We start from the raw sequence: 19,278 nt of genomic DNA, 5'->3' as shown, positions 1-19,278 counted from the left end.
CAGTCATGCAGTGTCACTTGTGCCACATGCTGTTGCTTAAGGAGAATTGGCAGAGCCAGCCTGATTGAAGGGGAGGGAACTGGGTGGGGGAGTGGCAGGAACACTGCTGAGGTTCACAGGGGATGGGAGAGGGTTGAGGCTATCTTTTGGATTGGCCACAGTGTCAAGAGCACATGTGAATTTAGCATTCGCATGACAGTTTGGGGGGGGATCTGGTCAATATGTGTAATTTGCATGTCCTTATCCCATAGATGTCATTGCAAGTCTTGAGGTTGGTTGAGATTATGAAGAGAATTCCTATGGGCTTAGAAGACCAAAGGTCTGGGGCAGTGCCCTGGGTTCCCTGGAACACTATCCACAGATCAGACAAAACCAATGCAAGTCAGAAATGACCTGTGGTGGTGGAGGGGCGGGGGGCATCTGGCAAGTCCAGAAATCAAGGTGTTGATGGGGAAGATTGAGACTAAAAAGGGCCATTGAGTTTAGCAACATGGCATTGTGGATAATCTTGTCAAGAGCAGCTCCATTCAGTGAGAGGGAAAGCTTGGCTCAAGTGGGAGGAAAGGGACCAGAAACAACAAGTGTAAGCCCTCTTTCAAGGAGTTTTGTTGTGAAGAGTAGAGAGAAGGAGTGGTAGCTGGAGGGGAAAGTGGGGATGGTTAGGGTTAGGGTGTTTGGTTTTGCAGGGTGAGAGAGGTACTAGCGTGTTCATCATATCCAGTGGGAAAGTGGGGAGTGGGCGGGGGTGGGGGTGGTGAGGTGCTGGCACGGTGCCCTTGGGTTGTGTTTGGTTGGGGGCTGAGTGCACCAGCGGGTGTTTTGAGTCAGTGTGTGGGTGCAGATGCTGGTAGGTAGGAAAATGTGACCAGGGGATTTTTAAGTTCTCATGATTCCTTCAGTTTTCCCATTAATGTGAAGGGTAAAACTGATGGTACCTATCGTGTTGGGTTGTTCTGAAAATTAAATGGTTTTTCCTTATTTTTTTTCAGCACTTGGAATAGTTGCTGGCACAGAAAATTCACTTGCTGTGTTAGAGTCTGAGCCTAAGCCCTTACTCTTTTTAAAATGGGTTTTTCTTCTGTGAAAAGTTGTGGTAGTTAATCTTTTTTTTCCTTTTGCATATCTTTTATCGAAGAATACAAACACAGGTTTGCAAGTAAGTGGACAGCTCAGTGAGTGAGCACAAAATGAATGCACCTACTACCCCACCCAGATCAAGAAATAGAACCTTCTTTATGGCATCTGATTGGTTTGTTTTGTTTTCTCTTAGATGTCTTGAGTTCAAAAAACAGAAGGCTAGTCATTCCTGTGTTGGAACCCAGGAGATTTTTGAAGTATTTTCTGGCCTTTGGAACCCAAAAGTCTGATAACATGTTTAACACTGAAGGGTTCAATAAACCTTACTGGGCCATCCTTCTGCTGGAGTAAAGAAAAAAAAACTATTCCCAAATGTACTGTAAATTTCTAAAGTCATGAGAAAACGTCTAAACTATGACATGACACCAATTCCTTGAGCATTCTTCAAATTGTTTGCCTAAATGAGTGACTTCTGAGTCAAGAAAACCAGTAATATTTTAAAAGGATTTCAGATTCTCATAATGCTTCTTGCCGTCTTCAGCTAATTGAGATTAGTCACATCCCCTTTTCTTGCTTTTATCCCAAAGAAAGTAGGCTTGTTTTCTTGGAAAATGTTTCTCCAATCTGGTTTGCTCATGGTGTTATTAGGAAGGTGACGGTGTGAGCGCTTTCTAAGACAACCTGGTGGTTGCTTATTCTGTGTCTATTAGTGATTCTCTAATTGTTTTCTCTTTCTAGGATGTAACCCACAAAACAAAGTTGAGTACTTAGCTAGTGTCCTTTTCTTACGGAAATTCTTGTCTCTGGATTTTGCCTGATTATTTTGTATGCTTTCCTGCACACAACCTCTAATACACACACACAGTTCTATTCAGTTCAGTTGCTCAGTCGTGTCCGACTCTGTGACCCCATGGACTGCAACACACTAGGCCTCCCTGTCCATCACCAACTCTTGGAGTTTACTCAAACTCATGTTTATTGAGTTGGTGATGCCATCCAACCATCTCTCCCTCTGTCGTCCCCTCCCGCCTTCAATCTTTCCCAGATCAGTCTTTTCAAATGAGTCAGTTCTTCGCGTTAGGTGCCAAAGTATTGAAGTTTTAGCTTCAGCATCAGTCCTTCCAATGAATATTTAGGATTGATCTCCTTTAGGATGGACTGGTTTGATCTCTTTGCAGTCTAAGGGACTCTCAAGAGTCTTCTCCAACACCACAGTTCAAAAGCATCAATTCTTTGGCACTCAGCTTTGTTTATTGTCCAACTCTCAAATCCATACGTGACTACTGGAAAAACCATAGTTTTGACTAGACGGACCTTTGTTGGCAAAGTAATGTCTCTGCTTTTTAACATGTTGTCTATGTTGGTCATAACTTTTCTTCCAAGGAGCAAGCATCTTTTACAAACACATACATTCTTCATTATGGTAATACTACTGTTTGGGAAAGCCTGCCTCATTTTTAATTGAGGGGACTTTGATCTGTAGCCAGCACTCACCCTTAGTCTGTACATTTTACTTGTGATCATGTTCATCTTAGATTTAAAAAAAAATTTTTTTTGCAGTATAGTTGCTTTATAGTGTCCTGTTTCTGCTGTACAACAAAGTGAATCAGCTATATATATGTACATATATCTCTTTTTCCTCTGGATAGGGCATGGCAACCCACTCCAGTAATTCTTGCCTGGAGAATCCCACGGACAGAGGAGCCTGGTGGGATACAGTCCATGGGGTCACAAAGAGTCAGACACGACTGAGTGACACAGCACACACGTATCTGTCTTAGGATTTCCTTCCCATTTAGGTCATCACAGAGTGCTGAACAGGGTTCCCTGTGCTCTACACTGGGTTCTCATTAGTTCTTTTACACGGAGTATCAATAGTGTGTATATGTCAATCCCAGTCACCCAGTTCATCCCCACCGCTCCTTACCCTCCTTGGTGTCCATACATTTCTTCCCTGTGTTTGTGTCTCTTATTTCTGTTTTGCAAACCACTTCATCTGGACCAGTTTTCTAGCTTTTGTTACACTGTTCGCGTGTCTTGATTGTTAATACAGCCACTCTGTGGGCTGATGGATGATCCGTGCCTGTCTTGAGCTGTATTTGCTGTCTATTTCTTGTGCTGGTTTAGCAGTTAATATTTCACGAGCATTTTTATGCTTGTCCCCCCTCAACAGCCCTAAGAAAACCAAGACCCCTTTTTTCATTTTCACACAGAATTGAAAATATATGGATGTTTTTGTAAGTTAATTTTATTATATGAAGATAACATACAAAATACATTCATAGTGACTAGAGATGTAGGACAAAATTCTGTCTCACTTATAATCTGCAGCATATACTCTTGGTTTGTATAAAAGTAACTTTAAAATTCCAGTTTCCTTAAATAGTTCTGCACAACACACACACACAAATATACATATAGTTACCACCACTGTCAGTCAAAGGCGCGCTCCTTTAATCAGTTACAAGAGGCCAACAAGTGTTTTTTTCCCGTTTGACATCCAAAAGTAACCTTATCAGGATTTTGAACACACTTGCTCCTCGGGTCTGAGGGTCATTCTGAGAACAACTAGAGACAAGCTTGTGCGTGGTTTCAGTCCCCTCCCACCCACCATACTCGGGTTACGTGATCTCACAAGTCCTGGAAAGGGGGTCCTTGCCCCCTAATTGTTCATGCCAACCATTTTTGTCAAAATTGACAAATGGGTCTAATAATGCCATCAATTCATTAGTGATTTAATTTTCTGTGCTGCTTCAGGGCACCTACCTGTGACAAGCCCTTTCCCACTGGAGAGCGTCTTTCCTCCCGGTTTCCAGTTTTTGTTCTATGTTGAGACCTCAGATGGAGCTGGACTGCTGGACAGAGTCTCTGATTCCATTGAGTCTCTGAGGAAGCCAGATTAACACAGTCTAAAGGGTTCTTTGTCTTTTGGAAAAATGGTATTACTAAGGCCTCTTAAAGAACGGATTGCTGAAATCAAGACATATACGTATAGCTAAGGTTTTTCTTTGTTTTCCCTAATTGCTGGATCCTTAACTGACTTGAAAGAACCAGAGACTCAATTTCAAGCTTCTTATATTTTGCCTGCTTAACCTCCTCCCGGTTACCTGATTGCTACTCTTGCCAGTGGTCACAGGTGCTCTTGTGCCTGTAAAGAGGAAGAGCAAAGCTCTCCCCGCCTTTGGTCCCTGGTCCCGTGCTGTCTGGACTCGGCTCCTGGTGGAGACTGGCTGGAGGCTCCTCCAGCAGAGGTCCCCTCCCACCACCACCCCGGGAGCAGCTCTCTGGCTGGGGACAAGCCAACTCTCCCGTCTCTTCACACCAAGAACCTTGAAACGAGACTGTGACCACCCCCGCCTCCACCAGTCCCCTGCCCTCTGGCCAGGGCAGGATGTCCAGGCCTATCTATCACCTTTGTCTCAGGTTCTAGGGTTACATCACCTGCGTCAAGGTAAGCATCCTCCTCTCCACCAGGAGCAGTGATTCCTGGTGGCCTGCCTGGCCCTGACTGGCCCCAGAAGGTGCACACACACCCTAAATACACAGAATCACGCAGAGATGGTGGCGGACCCAGGGCCTCTCGGCCCCAAGAAGTGGGCGCCCTTTTGTACCCTGTCCCTATTTCGGTCACAACTCAGACCCGAGGCAGGGCCCAAAGTAGGTGAAAAGAGGCTTTTCTCTTACTGACGGCTCATTAACTAATATCCTGAGTCCCAGTTCTAGAAACATCTTGCATAAATCACACACCACCTTTTTCCTCAAGGAGCATAAAGTGCTTCATAGACATTGGTTACTGCTCTTGTGTCCAGGAGACAAGCGTGAGAGAGTTGGGGTCCCCACTGAGTAAGAAGGACACGTGGCTGCCTTCCTGTCCTCCAGTCCCCTCGGTCTCAGGCAGTTGGTCTGGTGCAGAGAGGGGGTTTTCACTCCCACCTTCCCTTTTTCTCCATCTATCCTAGTTTGGGTCTAGAGAAAACCTCCACAAGACTGTTGCCCTTCTCCTCAGCTTCCTTTGATTACTAATTGAAACATGTTAGAACAAAGAAGTGAATTAAGTGGACTATATATGAATACTCAAAATAGAAGCAGACGTTATCTGTGAAAACGTGGCTTTAAGCCTAAGAGGTGACATGACAGACCAGACTCACTGGGGTGAGCCCACCTAAGGTTTTACAATCTGCTTGATAGTTCCAACAATTATGTTTGGCTTTTTTTTTTTTTAAACCTCGAATCACCCCTCCGTCCTGTCTGCTCCCTGGATGGATTCTCCAAGGTGGACCCAGTGGCACTGTCCTCTACTCACTCCCGCCCCACGAGGTGCAGCTCCAGTCCCCCTCCCCTGCCCTGTGTACTCTCCCCGTCTTCTCCCTCCCCACACACACAGAGCCTGCTGGAGACCCCAGAACCATGCCTCTGACAGCACAGGCCTTGCTGGCCCAAAGAGTCCGAGCCGCAGTGACAGGTGACAGCGTGTGTCCTGAGCCACCTGGAGCCCGGAGGCTGTGGGGTCTCCGGGGTCAGGATTTCTCCTCCCCGCTGAGTCCTGCAAGGGTCGGCAGTGGCGCTCTGTCACTATTCCTCTATGTGGGGTTACATTCTTGTTAGTCAAGAGAGACAAAAGCACTATTAAAAAAAAACACACACACAAAAGCAGCCGGCTCCTGTGGAAAGGAAAAGGTGTCGATTTCTATATGCATAATACTGGCAAAAGCTAGTTTTCTGGGGTTTATAAATACACACGTGGTTCTAGAAAGAAGGCTGTGCAGAATCAGGCTTTAGACTGGTGGGGTGGAGTACAGGACCACAGAGTTGTAGTCGGGCGGAGGTGAGCAGCAGGAAATCTTCCTCTCCAGCTCCGAGTGATCATAGGTGAACCTGCGGTGGCCCGCGCCCAGGTGCCCACAGCTGGCGTGGCAAAACGTGGGTCTGCTGAGGTCAGAAAGGCCTGACTCCTTACTCTTACTGGTTACTCTCAAGCTAAAGACAGAAAAGAAAGAAAAAAAATCAATTGTACAAAATGGATTTATTGGAAACACTAAAGTCTACTCTTGAGTGGGCGCTTTGTTCAAGCCCAGCGGCTTCCCTGGTCAGTAAAGAATCTGCCTGCTGGGAGGCCCGAGTTCGATCCCTGAGGCATGAAGACCCCCTGGAGAAGGAAATGGCAGCCCCCTCCAGTATTCTTGCCTGGAAAATCCCATGGACACAGGAGCCTGGTGGGCTACAGCCCATGGGATCGCAAAGAGTTGGAGTCGACTGGAGGATTAACACTTGTTCAAACCCATCCAGAGTGAGTCTGTTGAGTCCTACCTCGAACTAGGCTGGGGTGTCTGGAGCTGCCCACGGCCTCTCCTCCACTGGCCAGGGACGGAGGGTGGGATTAGTTAAAACAAATCCAGAATTCCTGGTGGAAAACAGCTCCCAGGCTTGGGTCCAGCGCTGCCCTCCGCGGGTCCGTTAGCACCTGGGATTGGCTGAAAGATGCTAAGTCTGTGAACAACATCTTCTAAGGGGAGAGCTGCGATTAAAATAGAGGATCTTGAGAGGAGGCGCCTCCTGCATCAACCAGGTGGGCCCTGAATGCAATCCCACGTGTCCGGGCGGGGGCATCACAGCGCTCGCAGGAGGAGCGGGGCCACGGCCATAGAGGAGGAGTGCCGGGGGCGTCATGGCTGGAGGAGGCGCTGGCCAGGATGTCCTGTGGGGGAGGGGGCCTCATGTCGGGATGCAGCCCTGCCGACACCTCGACACCTCGTTCTGGGGCGTCCGGCCTCCGGAACTGCAAGAGGATCCATTTCTCCCGTTCTGAGCCACCGACTTCATGCAAAGTTCTTGCGGCCGCCTGGAGCAATGCCTAGGACGTGCTACAGAAACTTGGTAAGTTTCTCCCTCTCAAGTTTGTGCTCCGGAGGAGAGAAGCATTCGGTTTGGTTCGGTTCCGGGCAGTGTGTCGCTGGCCAGGGCGAAAAGACTGGCTTTTGGGTTGGGTGCAGGTGGGGCGGGGAGCTGGTCTGGTCCTCCGTATTTGATAGTTTCAGCAACACCGGTGGGAGTGAGAACCCCGCGTGCCACTGGCCGTTTGGCTCGAGATTGGCGCACCCAGCCTTTGAACCATGTTCTGTATGTTGGTCTCGGAGTGGACCATTTTTTTTCCACAAAGGTCTGGAAGTGTTTCAAGGCAGGAAACAAGAACATGTGGGCCCCATTTCTCCCCCTCACTCCGTGTCCTGTGACCTGCCCAGGACTGGGCTCGGGGTCCCTGGGTGCCCGTGGAGAGGACGCAGGTGCGCAGGTGTCCGTCGGGGAGCGTCCACAGCCCTCCAGTCCTCTGTAGTTGATGAGCTGGGGCCCCACTGCTCACAGGTGTCTGCGGACACCCTTTGGTTTACCTCAGAGTCTGCAAACTAGCCTGTGAGCTGGCCACCTGTTTGGTTTGTTGTTGTTTTTTAAAACAATAGTTTTATTGACATGTTTGCATATTGTACAGTATACGTATTGAAAGTGTACTCTGGGCATTTCATATAAATGAAATCCTACAACTGGCTCCTCTCACTTAATTCAAGGTTCATCTATGTTGTAGCCGCCTATCAGTACCTCGTACTTTTGATTGACAAATATTCTCTTGTACGGATATATGCATTTTATTTATCGGTTCACCAACTGATAGACACGAGAGTTGTTTCTACTTTTGATTCTTATGAATATTCGCATATACGTTTCTGTGGGGTATATGTATACATACAGAGTTGCATTGCTGGCTCAGAGTAACTCTGTTTAACCTTCTGAGGACTGCTTTCCTCTGTAAACTGCTAGATTGTTTTCCAAAGTGGCTGCAGTAATATCATGTTCCCACCAGCAAGCATCCAGAGTTCTAATTCCTCCACGTCCTCATCAACACTGACTCTGGTTAGTGAGGACCAGAGTTCTAGAACCACATCCCTGGTTCAAACCATTCTGGTGGGGGTGAAGAGGTGGCTCATGTGATTTGCATTTGCCCTGATATCTGATGAGGTGAAGCTGATTTTCACGTGTTCCCTGGCCAAGGCCACCGGCTCTTGTGAGTATGGTTGACTGGACACAGCTGCATTTTATTGCTCGTCTATCAGCTGCTTTTATAAGTGGCAGAGTTGAGCAGTTACCACTGGCCCCTTACGAATGGGTCTGCATTCAGTAGAAAAACCATCTAAGTGAAGTTTCGTACAATAGAAACTTGTCGGCAGTCAGAATTTAGACTGTAAAAAAACACATGCAGAACATACTTTTCTGAAAACACTTAACTCTGAACACAGCACCAAACTACACAAATGCAGAATGAAAACAGCATTTCAACTCCACCAAAAGTATTGATCATGAAAGATGTAAAAAGTCACCTGACTTCCCTAGGCACGGTTCCCTTTTTAAACAAGTCCACCCCCAAAGTACTCTTGTTCTCCTAGCTCTTCAACTGTATGGAAAACATAGGGTGCTTGAGAATTTGAGGAAAAGAGAAGGGAGCACTCCACCTGTGTTGTGGAGGAACTGAAGACTTTGTTCACTTTTTAAATCTTGTTTTCGGGTCCTTTGCTTACCGAAGGCGGCCCAACTTCTCCCAAGTGTTTTGGGAACTCTGTTTAAGGGGTGGGGGAAGTTTGCAGATCCCTGATTGAGATAAAAGAGGGGCAGAACGGTTCCACATCGGGGGGAGGGTCCAGGGCAGATGTTTGAACCAGGAAAGGAAGGCAAATCTGGTGGGCCTTGCCCTGCCCAGCGATATCGCTGGGCAGAGAGGAGCACGGAGAGGAGCCGGCCGTGCAGAGTGCAGCGAGAGCCCTGGTAGTTCTGACAGTGTTGTCACTGGCTGCCCGGTGGAGGCAGGAGAGCGGGCTCTAACAGGAAACGAGCCTTCATTTGGAAGAGTTGGGGTCTCAGGATGGCGCGTCTTAGGACTAGACGACTGTCCCGGGGCCCTTCTTGTCCCCTCATTGCAGGCCCCCAGCGGGTAATGGGTGTGCGTTCTCTCCCCGCCCCCTCGGACAGGTCTCTGGTCCGGACTGTACACTGTTCACAGTTGAGGACGTCCAGCTCCTTTCCGCTGAAAGACTATGCTTCTCTTTGCTGGAGTGTTCTGTCTTCTCTCAAATCCCACTCTTCCTTTCCAGAGCATGGTGCTCAAGTGTCTGCTTTTTTCTGTTTGTTTGTTTTTTTTTTTTAATGATTTTTTAAAATTCATTTATTTTTAATGGAAGGATAATTGCTTTACAGGATTGTGTTGGTTTCTACCGAACATCAACATGAATCGCCATAGGTTTACTCATGTCCCCTCCCACTTGAACATCCCTCCCACCTCCCTCCCCATCCTACCTCTCTGGGTTGTCACAGGGCCCCGGTGTGACTTCCCTGAGTCATACAGCAAATTCCCATTGGCTCTTTATTTTATATATGGCAATGTATGTTTCCACATTACTCTCTCCATGCCTCCCACTCTCTCCTTCCTCCCCCTGCCCCAGCCGTGTCCATATGTCTGGTTTTATGCCCTCTTTACTTTCCTTCCAGGGAAAAGAGCTTTCTGCACAGCCTGGACACTGCAGTTTAGGAGGGCAGGCAGCGCTCAAGTATGGCCATGAAACCCTCCTCCCGGGCATCGTCCCTCTTGCCCCTCCAGAAAGTGAGAAAAGCCCCCCACCCCCGGCTTCCTTACTCACTTCAGTGGGGCCTTGGGTTTGCTCTCTGCCCAGGTGAAGCGCTTCAGCAAGGGGGAGGCCAGCAGGGTGCCACTATCCAGCTGGTAGTCCTGCAGGGAAGAAGGAAGAGTTACAGCTCCTGCTTGAGCCAGAGGGGTTCGTGACGTTGGGATGCATGTCTGAGGTCACTCCAGCATCTGGCCTCCCTCCCTGTGTGGACAGAGCACTCTCTCCGTACTGGCCAGTCTGCTGCTGCTGCTAAGTCGTTTCAGTCGAGTCTGACTCTGTGCGACGCCATAGACGGCAGCCCACCAGGCTCCCCCATCCCTGGGATCCTCCAGGCAAGAACACTGGAGTGGGTTGCCATTTCCTTCTCCAATGCATGAAAGTGAAAAGTGAAAGCGAAGTTGCTCAGTCGTGTCTGACTCTTCACGACCCTATGGACTGCAGCCCACCAGACTCCTCCGTTCATGGGATTTTCCAGGCAAGAGAACTGGAGTGGGTTGCCATTGCCTTCTCCAACTGGACAGTCTAAACCTTGTCAATTACAAGAGGCCACTATGTCCAGTGACTCAGAGACCCTTCTTCCTGCAGGTGAAGAAAGCAAATATAATCAAAATGGGAAATTGCAGGTAACAGGTGAGCATTTTTCGTAGTCAACTTTTATGCTATTTTATGCAAACTATTGCGTAAATATGTTAAAGCTAATTGGGCAGCTGACTTGGCAGTGATATGTAAAGATTCCCTGGTGGCTCAGGTGATAAAGAATCTGCCTGCAATGCAGGAGACCCAGGCTTGATCCCCGGGGTCGGGAAGATCCCCTGGAAAACAGAATGCAGCCCACTCCAGTATTCTTGCCTGGAGCATCCCCATGGACAGAGGAGCCTGGTGGGCTACACTCCATGGGGTCACAAAGAGTTGGACACAACTGAGTGAGAAATAATAAAGACAGGTTTAATTTTCTTTCTTGAAGATTGTATGGAGGTTTGAGACCCTCCTGAGTTACCGTGATATTGAATGGTTTGCCTTGGAGACGAACAGAGATCATTCTGTCGTATTTGAGACTACATCCAAGTACTGCAATTTGGACTCTCTTGTTGACTATGATGGCTACTCCATTTCTTCTAAGGGATTCTTGCCCACAGTAGTAGATATAATGGTCATCTGAGTTAAATTCATCCATTCCAGTCCACTTTAGTTTGCTGATTCCTAAAATGTCAATCTTGCCATCTCCTGTTTGATCACTTCCAATTTGCCTTGATTCATGGACCTAACATTCCAGGTTCCTATGCAATATTGCTCTTTACAGCATCAGACCTTGCTTCTATCACCAGTCACATCTGTAGCTGTGTGTTGTTTTTGCTCTGGCTCCATCCCTTCATTCTTTCTGGAGTTATTTCTCCACTGATCTCCAGTAGCATATTGGGCACCTACTGACCTGGGGAGTTCATCTTTCAGTGTCCTATCCTTTTGCCTTTTCATACTGTTCATGGGGTTCTTGAGACAGGAATACTGAAGTGGTTTGCCATTCCCTACTCCAGTGGACCACATTTTGTCAGAAATAAAAACACACTCCTTGGAAGAAATGTTATGACCAACATAGAAAGGATATTAAAAAGCAGAGACATTACTTTGCCAACAAAGGTCCATCTAGTCAAGGCTATGGTTTTTCCAGTAGTCATGTATGGATGTGAGAGTTGGACTATAAAGAAAGCTGAGCGCCGAAGAATTGATGCTTTTGAACTGTGGTGTTGGAGAAGACTCTTGAGAGTCCCTTGGACTGCAAGGAGATCCAACCAGTCCATCCTAAAGGAGATCAGTCCTGGGTGTTCATTGGAAAGACTGATGCTGAAGCTGAAACACCAATACTTTGGCCACCTGATGCGAAGTGCTGACCCATTTGAAAAGATCTGATGCTGGGAAAGATTGAAGGCAGGAGAAGGGAACAACAGAGGATGAGATGGTTGGATGGCATCACTGACTCAATGGACATGAGTTTGAGTAAATTCTGGGAGTTGGTGATGGACAGGGAGGCCTGGTGTGCTGTAGTCCATGGGGTTGCAAAGAGTCAGACACGACTGAGCGATGGAACTGAACTGAGTTACAGTTTCCAGCAATTCCGTTTACTCACTGGGTCATATTTAGCACTGAGTTTTACGCAGGGCCTTCCTTATACTGTCAAAATGGTGTTTCCAGCGAGTGGACCCCACACGTAGTTCCTGCCACCCTTTGGGTCTCTTATGTGTCTCTGCGTGTGTCCTTGACTATCAGGGAGGAACCTAAGCAAGGATACTGCCCTAGGGCCCAGTGCATCAGGGTCGGGAGGGCTAAGGGTCAAAGAAACCTTGCATGTTGTATTCAGTGCCATTTCCTTGGACTTAAAACCAGCATTCTAAGCAGCAAAGCAACATTTCCAGCACTTTGTCTTTGTAGTCACAGCTTATTTGTAATTTTTTTTGTTTGTTTAATGTTCACGTCATCTTTTTCTCTCTATCTGGTGTATTTGAAGGGTTTGGGCATTTTCCAGCGGTGACCACAGCATTTGAGGTCACCACCTTCTCACCACAGTAGGCTTTCCAGGCCTTTTTTGGGTCATGGCTCTGTGAGCATGGGTGGTCCTGGATCCAGTGACTGTGTCTGGAGACCACGCTCTGGTCCAGCTCTCTGTCTCCTCCCCTTAATCTCTCAGCCCCTTATCCAAACCTTTAAAGGGACAGGTGAGTTGAGGCCTCTTGTTTGCCAGGGCTGTGTGGATTGCTTCTCTCTATGCGGCTGGGTGGGAGCCTGGCTGCTCAGCTCTGAAAACTTTGTGGGAAGGAGCAAGAGGTCTCGGAGATTGTGCCAGGATCTCAGAGGGGAGGCCCCGCCCCTCGCACAGTTTTGAGTTGCTTTGATGCTGGGATAGCAGGCTTCCACCCCTGACAGCCAAGATGCTTAGAAACACCCAAGGATGTTTCCTAAGGTTATGCCCAGCCAAGGACTTGGGCCCTGGGGTGAGCTCTGGGTCATCTTCAGACTACAGAACTACTTTCAGATTAGCTCTGTATGTCCCATGTCTTGTTGCCGTTCCCCTGGAAGTGTCATTTCAGCCACCACTGATGACTGGCCCCTGGTGACCTAGAGCAACCAGACAGTTGGGGTTTGTGTTTGCATGGGGGGCTGCCCGGGGTGTGCTGAGGAGGTTAATTCTGTTACTTACATCAAGCAGGGAGGTGCCATTCGGTGAGAATTCTTCAAAGGTTTTGAGTTTTTCCAGGCTGATGAAATTGAAAGCATTGACATATCTAAAGAAGCAGAAAGGATAATCAGGTCAGTAATTAAACTTAAAAGCTTTTGCACAACGAAAGAAACTATAAGCAAGGTGAAAAGACAGCCTTCAGAATGGGAGAAAATAATAGCAAACGAAGCAACTGACAAAGAATTAATCTCAAAAATATACAAGCAACTCCTGCAGCTCAATTCCAGAAAAATAAATGACCTAGTCAAAAAATGGGCCAAAGAATTAAACAGACACTTCTCCAAAGAAGACATACAGATGGCTAACAAACACATGAAAAGATGCTCAACATCACTCATTATCAGAGAAATGCAAATCAAAACCACAATGAGGTACCATTTCACGCCGGTCAGAATGGCTGCTATCCAAAAGTCTACAAGCAATAAATGCTGAAGAGGGTGTGGAGAAAAGGGAACCCTTTTACACTGTTGGTGGGAATGCAAACTAGTACAGCCACTATGGAGAACCTTAAAAAACTGTGGAGATTCCTTAAAAAACTGGAAATAGAACTGCCATATGACCCAGCAATCCCACTGCTGAGCATACACACTGAGGAAACTAGAATTGAAAGAGACACATGTACCCCAATGTTCATCGCAGCACTATTTATAATAGCCAGGACATGGAAGCAACCTAGATGTCCATCAGCAGACGAATGGATAAGAAAGCTGTGGTACATATACACAATGGAGTATTACTCAGCCATTAAAAAGAATACATTTGAATCGGTTCTAATGAGGTGGATGAAACTGGAGCCTATTATACAGAGTGAAGTAAGCCAGAAAGAAAAACACCAATACAGTATACTAACGCACATATATGGAATTTAGAAAGATGGTAACGATAACCCTATATGCAAGACAGCAAGAGAGACACAGATGTATAGAACAGTCTTTTGGACTCTGTGGGAGAATGCCAGGGTGGGATGATTTGAGAGAATAGCATTAAAACATGTATATTATCATATGTGAAACAGATCGCCAGTCCAGGTTCAATGCATGAGACAGGGTGCTCAGGGCTGGTGCACTGGGATGACCCAGAGAGATGGGATGGGGAGGGAGGTGGGAGCGAGGTTCAGGGTGGGGAACACATGTACACCTGTGGCTGATTCATGTCAATGATGGCAAAAACCACTACAATATTGTAAAGTAATTAGCCTCCAATTAAATAAATTTTAAAAAATGAATAAAAAATTTAAAAATGCTGATTAAAAAAAAAAGAATAATCAGGTCAGGATAACGCCTTCAGTTTTGATTAGTCAGGAGATCACAGGCACCCCATCCCAGCTAAGATGAACCCGAATGCCAGAGGAGTGACCTCACACCTTTTGAAGCTGCAGGTTCCTGGCTGCGTGCCCCGGGAATCCCAGCAAGTGGTTTCTAATCACTCATATGGCCCTCACTGCACTGTTGTGAACAAAACCCCACAGGGACCCTTGAGGGACTCAGCAGTGGCCAGGCCTCTGGTCCCTCAGGGAGCCAGATGACGTCAGGCCGAGAAGAGCCCTGAGTTGTCATCTGGTCTGAATGTGACGGAGGGAGGAGACGATGCCCAGAGAGGTGATGCGGCTTCATCAGTGTACAGCTGCTGCTTCTGAAAGGCCATGACCCGTGAGGGCCGCACGGCCGATTCAGTGGTGTATATCCAAGCACCGGTGCTGTCTGGTGTATCCAGCCCTACGATTACAGATCGGGAGGAAGCAGTAGTAACTGGATGACGTCCTTGTGACTGTCTGCTGAGTTCAGTGGCCCACTGTACACACACTCACCTGAGACCCTGTCACCACCGACAGGGCCCATCTCTTAGGCAAGCGCCCTGTCTGGCAAAGGCTAAGCAAGAGGCTGGAAGGGCCCGTGTCAGTTTAATACTTCCCTCCCCCATGTCTGACCTGATCTGCCTCTGCTAATTTATTATTCAATCCAGGCTTACTTGTCTCCTCTTTAAAACAATGGATGACTCATCTGGGCTGGTCTGTGAAGTATGAATCGGTCGCTGACCTGTGACCCAACCCCACAAATCTGCACTGGCCATTGGATTTCTTCCAGGCCTGTCCCAGACCGTCAATCCTCCCAGTTCTTCCCTGGCCTGCCACGCGTGGCTGAACTGAGGTTGGTGGTCTAGGAGGATACCTCCGTCCATCCATCCTAAGTCGCTTCACTAGCGCCACCTGGGAAGCTCACTGCAGATAAAATTGCTAGGAGGCCCATAGAATAGCCTGAAAGTCCTAATTCTGGTTCTGACTGATTGCAAAGGACAGTGACAGAGCATCAGAACACCTGGGTTAGAAACTCTGTTCTGCCGCTTTCCGACTGCATGGTTGTGGCAAGCTGTCCTCTGTAGAGCTTTAATGTCTCCATCTGTGTCATAGGAATAGTACCTCCTTCCTAGGACTGTCTTGAGGAGGTGATGTATGCAAAGAGCCCAGTGCCGTACCAGACCACAAAGCATATGTCTCGCTGTACAGTAAGTCCGCTGCATGCGAAGTTATGAGTTTTCAAAGATAACGAATGTGTGTTCGCATGTCCAGTGGTCTAAGTTAGTTTACCTGTCTAGCGTACGTTGCTGTGTGCATGCCTCCTCTACAAGTGGCTGTGCTTTTGTGTGCTTTAAACACTACTGTTCAGTAGAGCGCTGCTGCCGCTGCTGCTGAGTCGCTTCAATTATGTCCGACTCTGTGCGACCCCATAGACGGCAGCCCACCAGGCTCTGCCATCCCTGGGATTCTCTAGGCAAGAACACTGGAGTGGGTTGCCATTTCCTTCTCCAATGCATGAAAGTGAAAAGTGAAACTGAAGTTGCTCAGTCGTGTCTGACTCTAGCGACCCCATGGACTGCAGCCCACCAGGCCCCTCCGTCCATGGGATTTTCCAGGCAAGAGTACTGGAGCGGGGAGCCATTGCCTTCTCCATCGGTACAGCACAGTAGTACACTATCCTTATATCAAGCCCAGGATGTCCAGAAGCAAGAGGGTAGATAGAATTGAATCCAGCAAGGAATCAGAAGCTGCCATCAGTGTGACATCACAGCTGGCCCTCCATCTCCTACTGCTGATGACCCTTCAGCTCTACCATCTCCCACCTCTTCTCCCTTCTCCAGCCAGGAACTCTTCTTGCCTGTTCACTTGATGCCAGCCCCTATGTGCCAGCTGTTCTACTGTACTAGGTACCGTAAGATTCAAAATGTTTTCCTTTTTGTGTTTGTTATATATTATTTGTGGGAAAAGTATTATAAACCTATTACAGTCAAGTATTACTGTAATAGGTTTCTAGTAATACAGTATGACTGTATTACACTACAGTACTACGTGGCCAATCGTGTCGGTTGGGTACCTAGGCTAACTTGGTTGGACGTACTAATAAACTGGACACTCTTGGAATGGAACTCGTCTGTATGTAGGGGACTTACTATAGTGAGTGGAACATACGCGTCACTATTGGCACCAAGGTGCTAACCTTATCCAGCATGGCCACTCGGTGTATCTGCCTCCCCTCACCCCTTCTCCAGTTTCCTTCGCGCTAACAAGAGATACTGTAGTTTGTCAGGTGAGAAAACAAATCCAGTTTGTTTTCACTGTATTGAAGGTATCATGAAAAAAGTCAAGGTCATCGAGGAGGAAAAGATGGAAGAGTTCTTCGGGAGGAAGATAGACTAAAGAAATGGAAGGAAATGCAAGGTATTCTTGATCGGATGGTGCTTTTAAAAAAGGTGCAGAAGACATTTGGGGACAATAATGGGAACTTGAAAACTTAATAAGAGGAAGAGATTATCAGTTTCTTTGTGATAATGTTGGTGTGCTGGCACAGGAGAACACCCCTTACAAGATATATGTGCATGCTAAGTTGCTTCAGTCAAGTCTGACGCTCTATGTCCCCATGGACTGTAGCCCAGCAGGCTCCTCTGTCCGTGGGATTCTCCAGGCCAGAATACTGGAGTGGGTTACCATTTCCTTCTCCATACAAGATGTATACCAAAGTGTTTAGAGGCAAAGCATTACAATGGTGTATGTCCTCTTTCATACACACACACACAGAATATAGGCTCCTCTGTCCATGGGATTTTTCAGGCAAGAATACTGGTGTAGGTTGCCATTTCCTCCTCCAGAGGATCTTCTCGACCCAGGGACTGAACCTGTGACTTCTTGTCTCCTGCATTGGCAGGTGGATTCTTTACCCACTGAGCCATTGGCAAAGCCCACAGACAGACTAAGGCAACATGTTACGGTTGAATTTAGGAGGTGAACTTTTTTTTTTAAAGTTTGAAAATCTTATCAAATGAAGTTGGAGAAGAAAAGATCTTACCTGACATTATCAGAACTCCCTGAATTAAACTTTGGAGCAGAAATATCTTCCTGGAAGAAGTCCTCGGAGAAGGCAGGTGTCGAATACGTAAACGCAGTGTTGCCTGTCAGGATGGCGTTGAGCGGAATGTAGTCTTTACCATCCTGAAACAGCAAAGGTGGAGCTCTGATCACACGCGTTCTACTCCAGCCTATTTCTCTGCAGCACTGTCTCACTTCAACTATGTCATTTCCATAATCTTGGTTGTGTTTTGAGATGATACTTCTGCATATATGCACTTTTTTGTTTGTGTTTTTGCTGGTGATCTCAGCTATTGTTGCTGTTGTTTAGTCACTAAGTTGTGTCCAACTCTGGCAACCCCATGGAGTGTAGCCTACCAGAGTCCTCTGTCCATGGAATTCTCTAGGAAAGAATACTGGAGTGGGTTGCCATTCCCTCCTCCAGGGGATCTTCCAGACTCAGGGGTAGAACCCATGTCTTCTGCATTGGCAGCTGGATTCTTTACCACTGAGCCACCAGGGAAGCCCGATCTCAGCTGTTAATAGCCACTAAATAACGAGAGACAAGGAAGACACCCCTTGACTAACATCAAAGGCATCTGGCCTTCTGATAGTCTATATAAATTTACCTGTTGTACATTGGCTTGAAGCAGGTCACCTAGTTTTTCCACAAGCTCCACAAATCTTGGCCTTTCTTTTGGGTCTTTGTGCCAGCAGTCCAACATGATCTGGTAGCTGTTGGGTGAGAGGAAAATAGAGACGGCTGGAGGCGGTAGTGGGTACATGGGTTACCATACATGTCAGCAGCGGGGTGGGCATTGTCATGCGTATAAAGATGATGCTTTTTGCAGTATGTAGTGTTCACTCTGTTTAAATTGTGGGTACACAGTGTGATACATAAAAGGCTGCTTGGGCCAGGTCTTGCTTGGAGTGGAACTTATAGACATGGAGGAAGCTGGGAGTGAGGAAGGGACTATAACTCTGGGGTGTTGCCCCTGCTCCCTGGGCACACAGGATGGGGGCTGCCGTGCTCAAGGTTCCTTCACTCTCCCTGACCTGAGAGACCTCCCTGACCTCTCCATGCCTTAGAGTGGGGGCTCCAGGCACGTGCCCCACCCAGGGAACCTGGGCCAGCCTGCCAGTGGCCAGTGGCCTAGAGGAACATAAGACAGTCCCATGTGGATCTCACATTAAGGTGGTGGTTCAGTAGCTAAGTCATGTCTGACTCTCTGCGACCCCATGGACCACAGCACGTCAGGCTCCCCTGTCCTTCACCATCTCCTGGGGTTTGCTCAAACTCATGTCCGTTGAGTCGGTGATACCATCCAACTAATCTATTGAGACAGGTGCAGAAATTCTGCAGAGGCAGGTGGTCACAGACTCGAGTCTTGGATCCTCAGCTCTGGTATAAGGGCTGAGGCAGAGGCTGGCATGAATCTGCCTTATCTTGTCTAAGGCTCCCTGGTCTCTAGCAAGAAACAGACTCTCAGAGGCTATTGGGAGAGCAGTTATACACACACACACACACACACACACACACACACAGTTGTATATACATTTGTTGTTGTTTAGTTGCTCAGTCATATGCAACTCTTTGCAACTCCATGGACTGTAGCCCATCAGGCTCCTCTGTCCATGGGATTCTCCAGGCAAGAATATTCTCCAGGCAACTCCAGGAGTGGGTTGCCATTTCCTTATCCAGGGATCTTCCTGACCCAGGGATTGAACCTGCGTCTCCTGCATTGGCAGGTGGGTTCTCTACCACTGAGCCACCAGGGACACCCAGAAAAGATACATAGATGTTCTATTGAAAAGTAGCCAAAGCAAGAAAGGCTTGAACCGGGCAAAAAAAGGGAGGTGGGTCTGAGAGTTGGCAGCATTTGGTCAAGAAGAGGCTGCAGGCTTATCTCAACTAGCATCGCTTCACCGCTGAAAGGCGGAGGTGGAGGAAATGTAAGAGCTGTGAGCAG

The 19,278-nt window shown here is 47.6% G+C and overlaps 1 protein-coding gene across 2 annotated transcripts in view; it reads right to left on the bottom strand.

Annotated features, from left to right (window-relative positions):
* Positions 1 to 3,307: 3,307 nt before the first annotated feature.
* Positions 3,308 to 19,278, bottom strand: part of FLT1 (fms related receptor tyrosine kinase 1) — a 205,240-nt gene continuing 189,269 nt past the window's right edge. For both annotated transcript variants that reach the window (XM_061434869.1, XM_061434870.1), the window contains exons 26-30: positions 17,938 to 18,043; positions 17,310 to 17,452; positions 12,934 to 13,018; positions 9,756 to 9,844; positions 3,308 to 6,054 (exon numbers count right to left, since the gene is read on the bottom strand). In XM_061434869.1, coding sequence (XP_061290853.1) covers positions 5,853 to 6,054; positions 9,756 to 9,844; positions 12,934 to 13,018; positions 17,310 to 17,452; positions 17,938 to 18,043 — 625 coding nt within the window. In that variant the 3' untranslated portion in view covers positions 3,308 to 5,852. The remainder of the gene's footprint in view (positions 6,055 to 9,755; positions 9,845 to 12,933; positions 13,019 to 17,309; positions 17,453 to 17,937; positions 18,044 to 19,278) is intronic.

Source organism: Bos javanicus, chromosome 12, assembly GCF_032452875.1.
Source record: "Bos javanicus breed banteng chromosome 12, ARS-OSU_banteng_1.0, whole genome shotgun sequence".
Lineage (NCBI taxonomy): Eukaryota > Metazoa > Chordata > Mammalia > Artiodactyla > Bovidae > Bos > Bos javanicus.
The sequence above is the reverse complement of the archived record's forward strand: the minus strand, read 5'-3'. Positions and strand labels throughout refer to the sequence as shown.